This window comes from Lycium ferocissimum, chromosome 5 (assembly GCF_029784015.1).
Source record: "Lycium ferocissimum isolate CSIRO_LF1 chromosome 5, AGI_CSIRO_Lferr_CH_V1, whole genome shotgun sequence".
NCBI lineage: Eukaryota > Viridiplantae > Streptophyta > Magnoliopsida > Solanales > Solanaceae > Lycium > Lycium ferocissimum.
Genome location: NC_081346.1, coordinates 32538563 through 32553621, shown reverse-complemented (window position 1 = coordinate 32553621; position 15059 = coordinate 32538563). Strand labels below are relative to the sequence as shown.

General features: G+C 37.3%; 1 protein-coding gene across 4 annotated transcripts in view; it reads left to right on the top strand.

Moving 5' to 3' along the window:
* The window catches only part of LOC132056723 (polycomb group protein EMBRYONIC FLOWER 2), a 35496-nt gene extending 21942 nt beyond the window's left edge, over positions 1–13554 (top strand). For all 4 annotated transcript variants that reach the window (XM_059449041.1, XM_059449040.1, XM_059449038.1 and 1 more), the window contains 6 exons: positions 3154–3340; positions 4335–4383; positions 9303–9386; positions 11605–11684; positions 12540–12629; positions 13202–13554. In XM_059449041.1, coding sequence (XP_059305024.1) covers positions 3154–3340; positions 4335–4383; positions 9303–9386; positions 11605–11684; positions 12540–12629; positions 13202–13325 — 614 coding nt within the window. In that variant the 3' untranslated portion in view covers positions 13326–13554. The remainder of the gene's footprint in view (positions 1–3153; positions 3341–4334; positions 4384–9302; positions 9387–11604; positions 11685–12539; positions 12630–13201) is intronic.
* The last annotated feature ends 1505 nt before the right edge of the window (positions 13555–15059 follow it).

The following is a 15059-nucleotide window of genomic DNA, read 5'->3' as shown; positions in this document are numbered from 1 at the left end:
ATCTGAAAAATTGGCGTCTTTCTGCTTGCTCGACTATTGGTGACTGTTGAATGCCATGGTCTTCTGTTTGACTATTGATCCAGGGATATTGACTAAGTTTCTGTTTTTGTGTTCTTCTAGAGGGAGGGAGAATTGGCTTCCTCTGATCATTTTTTTTTGTGTGGGTGGGGGGGGGGGGTGTTATTGTGTGTATTTTTGAAGAGAAAATTGGCTTTCACTAGCTTTTGTGTTAATCGAGACTTCGAGTGAGACGGAACCTGGGTATTGGTTTTAAGGTGGTGAACTACGGATTTTGTTATATATTAGAATATAATATAATGGAATTATGTTAACATTGTCAAAAAAATAAATATAATGGAATTCATTTGCTTAATGGATTTTGTGGTAGAAATGATTTGCTTATACAATAATAGCATATCACATTGATATAGGTATACTAGTGATAATATTACCATTCTCAAAAAAAGATATAGGTATACTGGCGGCCTGGTGGGGCTCTGAGAGAGAATTAACTTCCTACTGGAAATATTGTTCTATGATGGTGTAAGGATATAGTGTGGTGAAATTCATTTGCTTAATTGTTTTCTGGTAGAATTGATTTGAATATAATAATGAAATATATCTTATTGATATAGGTATACTGGTGGGGTTTTGAGAGGCAATTGACTTCCTACTAGAGAAGTCGTTTTATGATGGTGTCAGAATATAATATAATGTGACATTCTTAAAAAGAACGGAAAAGGGCCAAATATACCCCTGTACTATCGGAAAAGGGCCAAATATACCCCTCGTTATACTTTAGGTCTAAATATACCCCTACCATTATACTATTGGTTCAAATATAACCCTCATCCGTTAAAGTTGTCCAAGTTGGACATTCAATCCTACGTGGCAGTCATTTAATGAGGTGGATGCCACGTGGCATGCCACCTCAGCACCCTAACCCATTTTACCCCTCCCCTCAAGTTTTCTTCCCCACCATATTGCTGACTGCCTCGAAGTGGAATCTCCGGCCACATTTCCGATGACGGTGTATCTACCACCACATTTTCGCCAGAATGTTAATTTTCCGTTTCCAGCGACTGCTTCGCGGTGTAAACAACTTAAATGAGTTTGGAAGGGTCAATTCCCAGTCGTGTCTTTGCCTGGGTTTGACGCCGGAGGAATTAGATAGAGAGAGGGAAGCGGCAGAGGCGGTGACTGTGGCGGCTGCTGCCGTAGCGGTAGAGTAGTTAATGCACGAATCATCCAACGGTTTCTTCTTATTGCTGCTCTTTCCCATAGTCCATGCTCTGTTAAGGTGCCTCTCCTGTTGTTCATCCAAGCTCTTCAAATCAATTTGATCAGCTCTCACAAACCCATCACTCCTCTTCGGCCCTTCTCCATTTCGTTTTCTACTTACTGCGTTCAAATTGATGAATTTTTGGACTGTGTATTATATCGGTAATGGACTAGATAGCGCGTACTGATTGGGTGTTTGGTATTTATAGTCTTACTACTTTTAGTCGGTAATAATGGTGGCAATGGTGGTGGAGGGGAAGAAAATTTTAATGTTGGAAGAATAAATAGAGGGGAGGGGTAAAATGGGTTAGGTTGTTGAGGTGGCATGCAGTGTTACTAAAAGCGAAAAGCGCAAAAAAGCTCTAAGGTCAGCTGGGGCTTTAAGCACAAATAAATCGTGTGCTTTAATGAAAAAAGGCGCAATGGTGAAAAAATACAAGTATATATATATGTTTAGTCCAAGACTACTAATAATAAGCATGAACAACAAATATATGGACAAAGAAATTGTAAAAACATTATGATAAAGTGAAATATCAATTATCTAGTGTCACCTCTTCAAGAGAGGCTCATCGTCAAGGAAAAGTATGTCTTCGAGGCTTGTTGATGACACTGAAGCGAAAATAAAGCGAGGCAAAGCGCTCAACATGTTTTGAGCCTCGCTTCAGGGCTTAAGCGCGCCTTTGACAACACTGGTGGCATGCCACGTGGCATTCACTTCATTAAATGACAATGCCACGTAGGATTGAATGTCCAACTTGGACAACTTTAACGGAAGAAGGGTATATTTGAACCAATAGTATAACGGTAGGGGTATATTTGGACCCAAAGTATAACGAGGGGTATATTTGGCCCTTTTCCGATAGTACGGGGGTATATTTGGCCCTTTTCTGTAAAAAGAATGATTATTGTATAATAAAATTTATTTGCTTAATCGTTTTCTGGTGGAATTGATTTGTTTATGTAATAATAGTATATCATATTGATATAGGTATACTGGTGGGGCTTTGAATTAGCTTCCTACTGAAAATTCAGTTATGATGGTGTAATACAAAATTATATTAGGAATATACAAACTCTCCCCTGAACTGGTCTCGGGATTCCAAAAAGATACTTAAACTTTGTGGGGGTCCTATGACTTTATAGTCGTTAAAGTGGTATCAAATCACCTTTTGTGACTAGCACCGGTTTTAAGAAAGCAGTGTATGACACATACCAATCATGTTTTGCCATGCCATTTTTGTTTTAATTTTTATACTATTTTTTTATTTTCTCTTTCTTTTTTCTATTCTTCTTCTCCTGCAACCTCCCACGCTGCCTCCTCCGTAGCCACTACCACCACTGTCATAACACCACCTCCACCGGAAATCAAATCAAATCACCGGCAAATCAAAACCACCGGAAATCATCATGAAAACCACCAAAAATCAAATAAAAAAACCACCAAACAATAGCCAAATCAGTATCTCAGAAATCATCACCAAATCAAAATCTGAAAATTAAAATCGCCACCACACCAAAATCTGAAAAGCTAAATCATCACCAAATTACCACCCAACCAAAATCCAAAAATCACCAGATCCACCAAAAATGTGAATACTAGAGAAAATTGTTGGGAGGAGTGAAAATAACAGAAAAAAGAAGAAATTTGAAACCACCGCCAAATCAGAACCACCAGAATCAGTTTCCTGACTTAGCTTTCTTGAGAACGCTGCTTTCTGATTTAGGGGCTGGGTGAAACAAGTCCTAGTTTGACTGCCATTTCTTAGCGTTTTGGTCTTTTGGGTGCAATTTCTGTTGGTATTGATATTGAAGCACCATTGCTTTTCTTTATTGCTAATAATGATATTTCTGTTTATTAATGTTTATCAGGTGTTGCTGAGGCTGTTGAGTGTGATCCATCAAGTCCTAATGGTGTAGGCGTTTCCTCTGCAACCGGTCATTTGTACCCAGATCCTGATTCTGTTCAATCAGTACCAGGAAGCACTCTTGCACCCCCAGCACTGCTTCAGTTTGCTAAGTCAAGAAAGTTATCAGTTGAGCGCTCTGATCCCAGAAAGTATGTTCACGGCACAATGTGAAGTAGCATTTTTATTTAACCAAATGATTTTCGGTGGAAAAGATTGTGGAAGAACTTCAGTACTGTGTCCAATAAATCATCAATTAGCTGATTTTGTTGGCTGCATTAGGCATTAAGCCCTTGAACTTCTCTGTGGATTATTGACTGTCTAATCTGGTTTTTTTTTTTTTTTGACTACTGTATCCCATTGGGCCTACAGCAGTTATGGTGTTTGGTTTTGGGAGGTGGGTGTAAACCTGCTCCCATGTTTTTATAAATTTAAGGTTTTGATGCCTGTAGTTTGAGAATTTTAGGAAATACCCTGTTACCATTATTAAAAAAAAAAAAAAAAAAAAAAGAGAATCTTAGGAAATTACCGTGGAAGATATACTTTCTCCCCCTTTTAGTTTTTTCTCAAAATTCAATGGTGGCCCATATCTTCAAAATCTATCTTGCTCTCTAGTTTAGTGACCAGTAGTGTCACTGTATCCAATTTGGGCCTACCGCAGTTGCACAGTTTTTTTTGGCCTCAATTTTTAGTATTATGGGAAATACCTTGAAAGATATACTACCCCTCTAGTTTTTCAAAATATTCAACAGTGCCCCCATCTTCAAATGTGGTCTTTGCCTTTGATTTAGTGCCAAAGAAGGCCTAGTTATGGTGGCTTTCTGTTCTCCCTTTTAAATAGCCTCAATCTTAACTTTATCAAAAACCCTGACCATGACCAACATTTTACTATGCGCCAGATGGAGTGGTTCTTGACTATCCTTTCTGCAATGTGATGGTACACTTGTATTTAGAGTTTCTGGTTGACTGTTCAGTGATGCATTTCTGTATTATCTATCTTCGATGTCTTGTTGTTTTGAATAATGTCTTAGATGTGATACTAATTGGGATAAATTTGACTACACAATTTTCTGTATTATGGTTTACCTTTATAGTTCGTAGATAAGATTGTCCGGCCTTTAATACAATTTTGTTTTTCTCTTACAGTCGTGCACTCCTGCAAAAAAGGCAATTCTTTCATTCTCATAGAGCCCAGGTAATTAGTTTCTTACCTTATGCTCTGGGATGCTGGAATTCCTTTTGGTTCCTCATAAGCCAACAGCACGTGAAACGTTTAACAGTCAGGATTATTTTGTATGTACTCAAATGTATACAACTTTCTTAAAATCTTACAGAGTAAAAATCAGAGTCAGTGGTCCAAAATGTGAAGCTTTTGGCCGAGTCAACTTGATAGATTCTATAATTTTACGGACCCAAGGCCGAGGCATAGTTTCCTATCAGGGAATGATGGATACCCTCCTTGCAGCTATATATAAAGGCCTTTTGTACAAAATTTATATGATAATCAATTTATACTTGGTGTAAGAGAGGATCAATTGGCATTTGAAAGTCGTTAACGAACAAGGTGTATGCGATATGACAACATAGGATGATGTTCATTTATCCAGGAAAAACATGGGATGCCAGTCAAGTTTTTAATGATAATTTGTTTTTAATGTTAAAATCATTTGATCATGTGTGTCATCCATGAAGTTTGAAAGATGAATTAGCAGAACACACATTAATATCTGTCCAAAAAAAAAAAAAAAACAGAAGAGAATGAGTAGCCATCTTTAATTTTCCCTGGAGAAATTGCATACAAATTTTGTTTAGGGATTTCACGCCCCTTGGATGCGTTTTTATGTTTCACATTTACTTAACTAAAAAGAGGACCCTATTCAGTAAGAACTCCTTTCTTCTTTGCATTAAAATGCATTGACCTATCACTTACGTGCAAGATGATTCATACATATAATTGTAATGAGGAAGCCAGACATTCTGCAGCTTGTTTAGTCAAATGTTAATTCTAATTGAAGAAAAAAATTTGTAGCTTAAATAGTTGAAGCTTAACCTATGGTACACATGGTAAATTTGGAGGACAAGAAAAGGAAAAAAAGTTCCTGTAATTGTTCAAGTTTGTCAAATGAATTGTGGATACATATGCATCAAACCAATAATGATTCATACAAGATAAATCTTTGAATCTTTAACTAGGGAAAGAAAGAACTTTAATTTAGGGTGTGTTCGGTATAGAGGAAAACGTTTTACGGAAAATGTTTTCCAATTTTCTCATGTTTGTTTGGTAAAAAATTTTGGAAAATATTTTCTTTAGGAAAGCAAGTTCCTTAAAAATGAGGGAAAATGACTTCCCTATTGAAAGTAGGGAAAACAAGTCCCACAAGTGGCATGCCACCAACCACCAAACCTTAACCACTCTCACTACCCAACACCCCCGCACCCCTCCAAAAATATTTAATTTTTTTTTTTTAAAAGTTTTGTATTTTTTTTTTGGGCTTTCTACACCACCCACTCACCCCCACTCCCACCCAGAACCCCCTCCCTAATTTTCTCTCTCATATTTTATTTAACTTTTATAAAAAATTAATAAAATATGGGAAATTTGTGTGATTAAATTTGGTGTGGGGTGGGTGGTGGTGAGGGGTAGTGGGTGGGGGGTTTTGGGGTGGGTAAAAAATATTTCCCATTTTTTATAAAGTTTTAATATAAGTAAAATAAAATATATGAAATAGAAAATTTTGGAGGGGGTGGATGGAGCTGTGGTGTGGGGTGGGGTGGGGTTCGCGTGGGTGGTGGTGTGGGGTAGGGGTGGGTGAATATGAAGTGCGTTCGAAAGTGGTGATTGGGTGGGGGTGGGACTTGGTTGGGGGGGGGGGGTGGGGTCGGGTTGGTGGGGTGCAAGGTGGATAAAAAATATTTCCCATTTTTTATAAATTTTTTATTGAAGTAAAATAAAATATATGAAATAGAAAATTTCGGAGGGGTGGGTGGGGGGGTTGGGTGGAGCGGTGGTTGGGTGCGGGTGGGATACGAAATAGAAAATTTGGGGGGAGGTGGGGTTGGGTGGAGCGGTGGTGTGGGATGGGTGGTGGTGTGGGGTAGGGGTGGGTAAAGATGAAGTGCGTTCGAGGGTGGCGGTTGGGTGGGGGTGGTTGGGTTGGGGTTGGTAGGGCTTGGGGGGGTATGTTCCAAAAAATGTTTTCTACTAACCAACTGAACATGAGAAAAATAAGAAATTCACTTATTTTCCACTACCCCAACCGAACATGAAAATGAGTAGAAATTCACTTATTTTCCAAGAACACATTTTCCAGGAAAACATTTTCCTCCATACCGAACACCCTTACTTTATTCATTTTTCTGTTTATAAAGAGGTTTCCTTTCATCCGAAAATTGACTCCTGTTTTTTACATTTTTTTCATCGCATTGGAAGGTGAAGCATTTTTGGAAAGGACTGATAAGAGTTGAACATAATAAGAGCTAAATAAATCAGGAAGCCTTGGTGATCTTGAAATACTGGGAAATTGCATTTCAATATTTCAAATAGTATCAGAAGATATGTCCACTTAAAAGAATAGTATCAGAAGATATAATTTTCAGCTTACATTTGCCGCTGTTTTGACTGTTGGCGACGTATATGTGGAAAATTTATGCTTTTGAGTTGAACCCGTGTGTTGATTAGTTGGCTTCTCTTTTCCTGATCGTGTTATGGAGGGAACTGAAGGATTAGTATGGGAGACTAAAGATCTGAAGCTAACAGCTGGCTCCTTATTTTACAGAACACTACTAATTTGTATTTAATCTAATACACATTTGTTGTGGACTCGCATGAAGTATTAGTTCAGCACTTAGTATTCAGTGTCTAAGTAATTCGATACTTAAAATTTCTTATTATCGAATCTGCAATTGCTTAATGGTACCAATGTAAGCACTATACTAATGTAATCGAAAGCAACTTGACTTGTCACTATATTTGAAAAAAACAAATCATTAGATGCCACATAACATACCACAAATCAAGTTTAAGCTTAAAACTAACATGTTTAGTATTTAGTTGGAATATTTTTTTTTTTTGGGAATGGTAACAAGTTTGCATTGAAATCAAACAAAGGCCATAGTTACAAGGAGGCTAAATACAAGCTTCAGTTTTTTTGTACACCAAAAATGTAAAAGCAGAATACAATTAAGCTTTATCTTCTGGATCGGGTTGCTTTTGTTTTCAAAACATCTTGAATACCTTTCCCTCCAGATATTCCACCATCTGCAGCCTGGGATCATACTCCAACTAGTTTTTTGAGCTTCTGTTCCTCCTTTTCTGCCCCAACTAGATAGCATATCTAGTGTATTCATTGGTCCAGCTCAAACTAACATAGCTAGAAAGATTTCCCACAGTTGAATAGTCACCCAACAATGCTAAAAAAGATCGACTATTTGTTTCTGCATATTTTCCACATAAATGGCTGATAGAGCAAAGGTGTATTCCCCTTCTCTACAGTTTGTCTTGTGTCAAACAAGCCCTCTTAACTACCAACCAAACAAAACATGCCACTTTGTATGGTATCTTGGTCTTCCATAGTTGCTTCAGGGCCACTGCACATGAAGATTGTTGCTATGATTCCTCATGTGATATGCTGTCTTGACTGAAAAGCTCCTGAACTGTCTCAACCACCATATTCTATCCTGCTCTGGTGAGACTTCATTGAAGAGATTAAGAGTGTTGACAAATGCTATGAATCTGTCCATCTCCCAGTTACAAATATGTCAACAGATTTTAAGAATTTCAAAATTAAACCTATTATAAATAAACAAATTTTTAGTTTATTAAAAAAATAATTAAATAAATTTACTTTTCTGGTTGGAAGAAAATAACATAAATAAATAATATTCTTTATAAAAAATAAATTTTCTTCCAAGCAGAAAAATAATAATTAGAAGCAGAGTAGACATTAACAAGTTGTTAACCTTTCAGTTATTTACTTTTGTTGGTATAACCATCTGGTCTCCGGAATCCACTGGCTTGGCTAATCTAGAGTTGGCGGCACGTAGGGCTAATAAAGAGGGAAGCGCTCCCTACCAGGAGTTTACCCATTCCTAAGGCTCGAACTTGAGACCTCTGGTTAAGGTGGTGGGGAGATCCCAGTCCATCCCACCCCTTGGTGGTAGTCGTTATCCTTTTAGATCACTTGCATATCTACCAATGGGGTGTTAAAATTCAGTAACTTAAATTATTCAATGATCAAGACTTCGGTCTCTAAGTTTCAATTTTATCAAATGCCCTACCACTGAAGGCTTTTCCATTGCCAAAATATTACTGATATTTGTAGTCATGCACTGGCGCATAGGGTTCATTGTTGGGAGCTTCCTACAATGTTATGTTTTAAAAACTCCTTCCCTGTTTACCTCTCATGTTAAGTTTTAAAAACTCCTTCCCTGTTTACCTCTCATGTTTGCTGTTTAATCAGAGATATAAGATTTCTTCACTAGCTTCGGGTACCGTTCATGGGATGTGTATAATCTATAATGTTATTTGAACTAATTCAAAATCTATAATAATGACAGTTCAATATTGGTTTCCATTGTAGTGTGGTCATTTCCATTTGAAATAGCCCAAGTTTTTGAGGTCTAGAGGTGAATTATCTTGCTTAATGTGACAACAACAACATACCCAGTATATTTCCACGAGTGGGGTCTGGGGAGGGTAGAGTGTACGCAGACCTTACCTCTACCTCGAGGAGGTACAGAGGCTGTTTCTGAAAGACCCCCAGCTCAAATGACACAAAACAAGAAGTTAGAAAAATACAACGCAGAATTAAAAAGGCATAGCAGGTAAGACATAACCAACAACAGAGAAAGCAACATAGCATCCAGAGCAAAATAAAGCGATAACTGAAGCACAAGAAACAAACTATATTAGCAGAAATCCAAAGCCAGAAACTATGTGAACATCTTGCTGAATGTGACACGGAGTTAAATAGATTTTGAAATGTTTGTCTGCTTGTATGAATCCTAAAATATTTGGAAGAGCTGACGTAGCCAATATATGGCGTTAGAAATCTTGGAAGCAATGCAGAGTCCTTTTAACTTTTGTTGCTAATGAAATTTTTTATTTGGGTGAAGCCTATGGCACTGGAGCAAGTTTTATCAGATCGAGACAGTGAGGATGAAGTTGATGATGATGTTGCAGATCTTGAAGATCGAAGGGTATGCAGCATTATTATATAAATTGATCTTTATTTTACTCTGAGTCCAAATTAATTGGCTGACTTTTTGGGTTAGTTTGCCTAATTGTCTTGACCCTTCAAATAAAAGACAAAAACTTGCTCTCTTAACTTACTGGAAGTAACGATATATTCACCTTACTGTGATATCTTCGTATTAAACTTTTTCACTTTTGTTCATGATAACGTTTATTTTAAGTATATCGTTTTAAATTTACTTTATTATGCCATCCAAATTACTCTTTCATTTTCAAATTTTGTTTAATTGGGTCATCCACATTTAGACTTGAGAGTAGCGGGATTAATCTGTAAAGGGTGTTTCAAACAGGACTTAGTAACCACAATTTGGTCAAAATGACGGGATTACTGGCTGGACTACTATCTGATTTTTGTACAACAGGCTAATGACCAGATTGCTTCTGGAGTTATGCAGTCTTAACATTTTCTTGACAAGCGAATGAGACTTATTTCTAGAACATGCAGTTTGACAAGCTGATATTTAAATGCATAAGTGCTGCACCTGTTTCTTCTAATAATTCCATGGGCACCCCCCTCATGATCTTCACAAATCCTGCACACCAGCAATTCAATCGCCCTACATGTTAGAATATGAATTGGAATAGGATTTGTATATAGTATGAGTATCCTACATGGAAAAGGATTGGGATATAGTGTCTATAAATATGAATTGTATAATGTTGTAGATACACAATTCAATAATATTTTCTCCCATAATTTCTCACACTACAAAAAGAACTTACAATAAAACAAGTATAGCAGAAGAAGAAATTACATCAACAGCAATGGTATAATAATTCTGATAAATGAAGGAAAAAATGTAGAAAATGGACAATTTGCAGAAAGAGATTTTAGTAAAAATGGTGAAAGTACAGCAAAGCGCGTCCATAGAAAAAGAAAGAGAGCTAGAAAACACAATTATAAATCATAAGACAAATAGAAATAAAAGATTGCTGAAGAGAAGTTGCAGAAAAACTGGAGGAAATCAAATCGCAGAATATTTAACCATATCTTTGAAAAAGGGTGGAGATTGGCACTTCGTGGTGGTGGAGGAAGATCAACGTCATGGAGGGTGAATGGAGGAAGACCATCATCAGTTGGTTTGGGAAGGAAGATCAATGTAGGGTCTTCTTTTGGTGGGAGTGAGGGGCTAGGACATGAGGAAGGACACTTGGGATGGATAAGGGTAGAGGAGTAAGGAGCAATTCTTTTCACGCTTATATGGAGGAGCCATGGATTTTTTTTTTTTGTGGGGGGGGGGGGGGGGGATGTGGGGGTGTGTGTGTGTGTTTTATTCCCCCCATTCTCCTTGCCCCCCCGCCCCAGGCCCCCCAACCAAAAAAAAAAAAAAAAAAAAGAGAGACCAAAATATGCAAATAAAACACTAATTTGGCAGGTAGCACAGGCTACCAGAAGTGGAATAGGACCAAATGTCTCCTTGGATGTCCTTGGTATTCATTTTGCCTTTCACTTGCTCATCCTGGAGGGCCACATGTATCAGATTTCTCTATATTGCATGAGTGAGTTATATTGACCCATGTTTACTAGAGTTTTTAAAATTATCAGCAAGCCATCGTGTCGTATCCATATTACTTGCTGCTGATGCTGTTCGAATTCTCTTAACAGCTGAGTACATGAGTTCAAAATCTCAAGTAATGACATAAACATTTTGATAAATGGTAAATTTCATTGATCTAAAGCATATGTAGTTATGTACTGTTATTGCTCAACTAAAACCAAGGTCTAAGCACTTTTTAGAGATCTATTCATAATCCACTATTTTCCTTAAATCAGATACAGACAAGACAATCCCCTTTGATTTGCCTCAAATTGCACAAAAATGGTAATTTGAAGGGTTTGGATGAATATTGACCACTGGAAACAAACTAGGGAAAGTGTTCTTATGTCTGGTTCTGACTTGATGATAAACATTTTCTGTCGAATACTTGCTTGACACTTGAAGGAACTGCATAGTCTCAACATGAAATTAGGCGAAACCATGGAACTCCTTGAGTTGCTTTAAAAGAATACATTTGAGAACTACTAAAGGTTGTGACCCAAACTGTTCCCTCTAATTGATTCCCCTTCAGAACTGCCACAAAATTTAGTCAATTGAAGAGGCAAGATTTTGATTGTTGAAGATATTTGAAAAAGTCATTCAACTAACTTCAGACATGTTACAGATGCTTGACGATTTCGTGGATGTTACCAAGGATGAGAAGCAAATGATGCATCTGTGGAACTCATTTGTTAGGAAGCAAAGGTACTGTCTTAATTCGTGTCTAGTTTTATTTGCTAATATGGTTTTCCTTATTATTATTATTATGGGTACTGTGATATGGAGATGTGTGTATCTTCTGCCCTTTTTTGGTGGGAATGAGGAGGAAGGGCTGGTGAAGTAATAGATGGTGGTAACTTAGGAGTGTAGTAAGAGTGTAACCATCTGCAATTAGTTTCTCCAACCTTTTCCCGAAATGTGGAGTTATATGAAGGTAAATCTCATTTACTTCTTTAACAATGTACAAAAGCGAAGGGGGGTGAAAACCTTTTTTAGGTGAAGTGGATGGACCAGTCCGCCTCTCCCTTCCACTATCTTTCTGCTAAATGTCATCAAAAACAGTGTTATATTAGTGAGTAGATGCCATTTGTTACGATTGAGCCAACTTGCTAGTTTCAGTACGAGAGTGACTTCTCCATGTACCTTATTAATAGGAAAAAAGAAAAACAAAAGAAGAGTTCATTGCAAAAGAAAAGGTCGTCCTTGATTTGATGCTTCCAAATAGACATTTCATGAGAAGTTCTGGAAAGTGTTGTGCCATTTAAGGGTTTTGAAGAAGCACCTATCAGTTGTTATTAACGAACTTCTCACTAAAGTAAATTCTTATGAAGTTGGGAGTCTTTCTTCCCCCTTCATGCTCAAGCAGACTGGTAACATTATCTGATATACTACATAGAGCAAAACACACAATTATATAATGCAACAAAGGGAAACATGTGTGGATCTTCTCTTGCTGATTTACATACATGCTGGTGATAATGAATCGTAAAGGGATGCATGTTGAAAAGTTGTGTTGCTGAATTCCCTTCTTGGTATACCATATTTTTGTCACTGTGACAGGGTGTTGGCAGATGGTCACATCCCTTGGGCATGTGAGGCCTTTTCAAAGCTGCATGGTCAAGAGTTTGCCCGAGCACCAGCCTTGCGGTGGTAAGTAATCTTCTTATTTACCTGCATCAAAATCTGTTATTTCTATATTTACTTAATCCAAAAAAAAAGATCTGTTATTTCTACCTGATGCTATCCAATCCATACACCTGTATTGTGCCTTTGCTTGGTCCATCCAAGATCCTGTATATTTTCCAGAAAGGAAGTGCTCTGTTTTCTGTGCAACACTACTAATATGTATTAGAGTGTTGGTCGATCACGGTGCTTATTTGGAATTTGTGAGCTTGTTTATCTTATTTACTTTTGTTTACAGTTTCTCGTTAATCTTTACTCAAGGGGATGAGGCATTTCAGTGTATAGCACAGTGAAAACAAATTTGTTGTTGGGGTTGTCACACAAATACATGTTTTAACGGATCTGATGAAGCAGTAATAGTACCGTCAACAAACGTCTAGACATTTTTAATGGCAATAGACTGGTTTCCCCCCAGAATTGTTGATTTAGATTTAACTGAATAAGTGATAGCTCATCATCCACTGTAGCATGTTGTCATGTACTCTAAAGTTGCTCATTGCTAGCGTAGCTTTTATGTATAGTCCAATGTTTAATGGCAGGTGTTGGAGATTATTCATGATCAAGCTGTGGAACCATGGCCTTGTTGATGCGCGTGCAATCAACAATTGTAACCTAATATTAGAGCAATTCCAAAGCCAAGACAATGATTCTACTAGAAGCTGAATACCAGTGTGACAATTTGTTACCATCTAGCAATGGATTTGGTACTGATACAGCTTTGTGGCTGGATCTGCATCTCCGAATTCCAACATCTGTTTTCTTATGTTATTGTGGCTAGATGATTTTTTTTAATATCTTTTACGAGTAAGATATGCTAATTTAATGTTCTATAGGGGGACAAATAGTGGCATATGCTGTTCTGAATTAGAAAGTACTGATTCTCATTGTTCAAGGGCTCTGTTATATCTTGAATATGAATCTTTTTCAATCTCTAACTACCCCTATACACTTCACAAGGAGATGGTGCTTGGTTCTAAAAAGTGATATCAAATCCAGACAGCTGTGTTTCCCTGCGTGTTTCCATTTACCTCTGCGACACAATCTATATACAATATAAATATTCTTTGAATTGAGTAGCTAGCAAATGAATAAGCGGCTGGTATTATGATGGCAGCATTTCTGCTGATACGTGCTTTTGCGCCTCTTGGATATGCGATTATGTTTAAGCTCCTTTTGCAGTTCTCGATGGTATAGTGCATGAGAAACACATTTTGCATTATCCAAGAACAAGTGTTTGCTAGTCTTTATCTTATAGTCCTGAAGATTTCTTCAATACATAGAAAGATCGATAGAAGAACTCAAAAGCAAAAGTGGGTTTGCAACAAGCTTATGACTCAAACGAATATAAGACGACACATGAAAAAGCAGATGTTGGTGTTCTAAAAACTTGGATCTGGAGAAGCAAATTCAAGAAGCTCCCTGGCACGGTTAAAGACAAATCTTGTCGACTCAGCATACACAAATGCGTCTATTCCTCTACTTTGGTTACTCACCAAGATGATTAATCTGCTACTAGACAATTTGGTATGCTCACTTTTACAAGCCTCCCCAGCCAAAATCTATATCATGAAGTGGAAATTTCAGTAAGCTGCTAAGATGATATGCGTTTTCCTGAGTTTCGAGAAAAGTTTAATCTTCCAATGCTAACGCAATAAACTCTTTAAGAATTAGGTTGTCTTCGACATTATCCCTGTCGTAGAGTTGTTGCTTTACCTTTCTCATTTCCCTCACTATATTTGATTATGTCTTGTCTTCCTCAGTGAGAATAGATATGTTAGAATATTTCCAATAGAATTGGGTGGCAAATCTATTTGTTCTCGCAAGTCAAAAGAAACATTCGATCTAATATGTACCTAGTGTTAGAATTAAGAAATTTTATGGCTCGGATCTTTTATTCTCTTATTTATTACTTGTGTCTAGAATATTTCCAGTAGAATTGGGCGTCAAATCTACTTGTTCTCGCAAGTCAAAATATTGAGACATTATCCATGATTCCATGGTTGAAAACTTGAAATGAATCACCAGAGTTTGCTTTTACTGCATCAGCGAACGTTTAAAGAGAAGTGAATTGACAACTTCCTTGCGTGTTGATTTTGGACAATTAATTTAGCAGCTAAGGCCTTAATAAATTCGTTAAGTTTTTGGGCAGAGAACGTGTACCGTATGTGAATGCTGTCGTCTTTCTTGGACGTGCAAACCGAGGATAGGAAAAGGACCACTTGGTGGTGGAGGAAGAGTCTGCAGCTTAAATGACCCAAAAAGTGAGATTGGGTACCAAATTAACGCAGTAAAATAAAAAGTTACCAAATTACCCTTTGCGCACTAATTTAGTGCTACATTACTTCATTTCGAATATGTCGGACTAAATAAGTGTTATTTGTTTGGAAGCTTAAATTT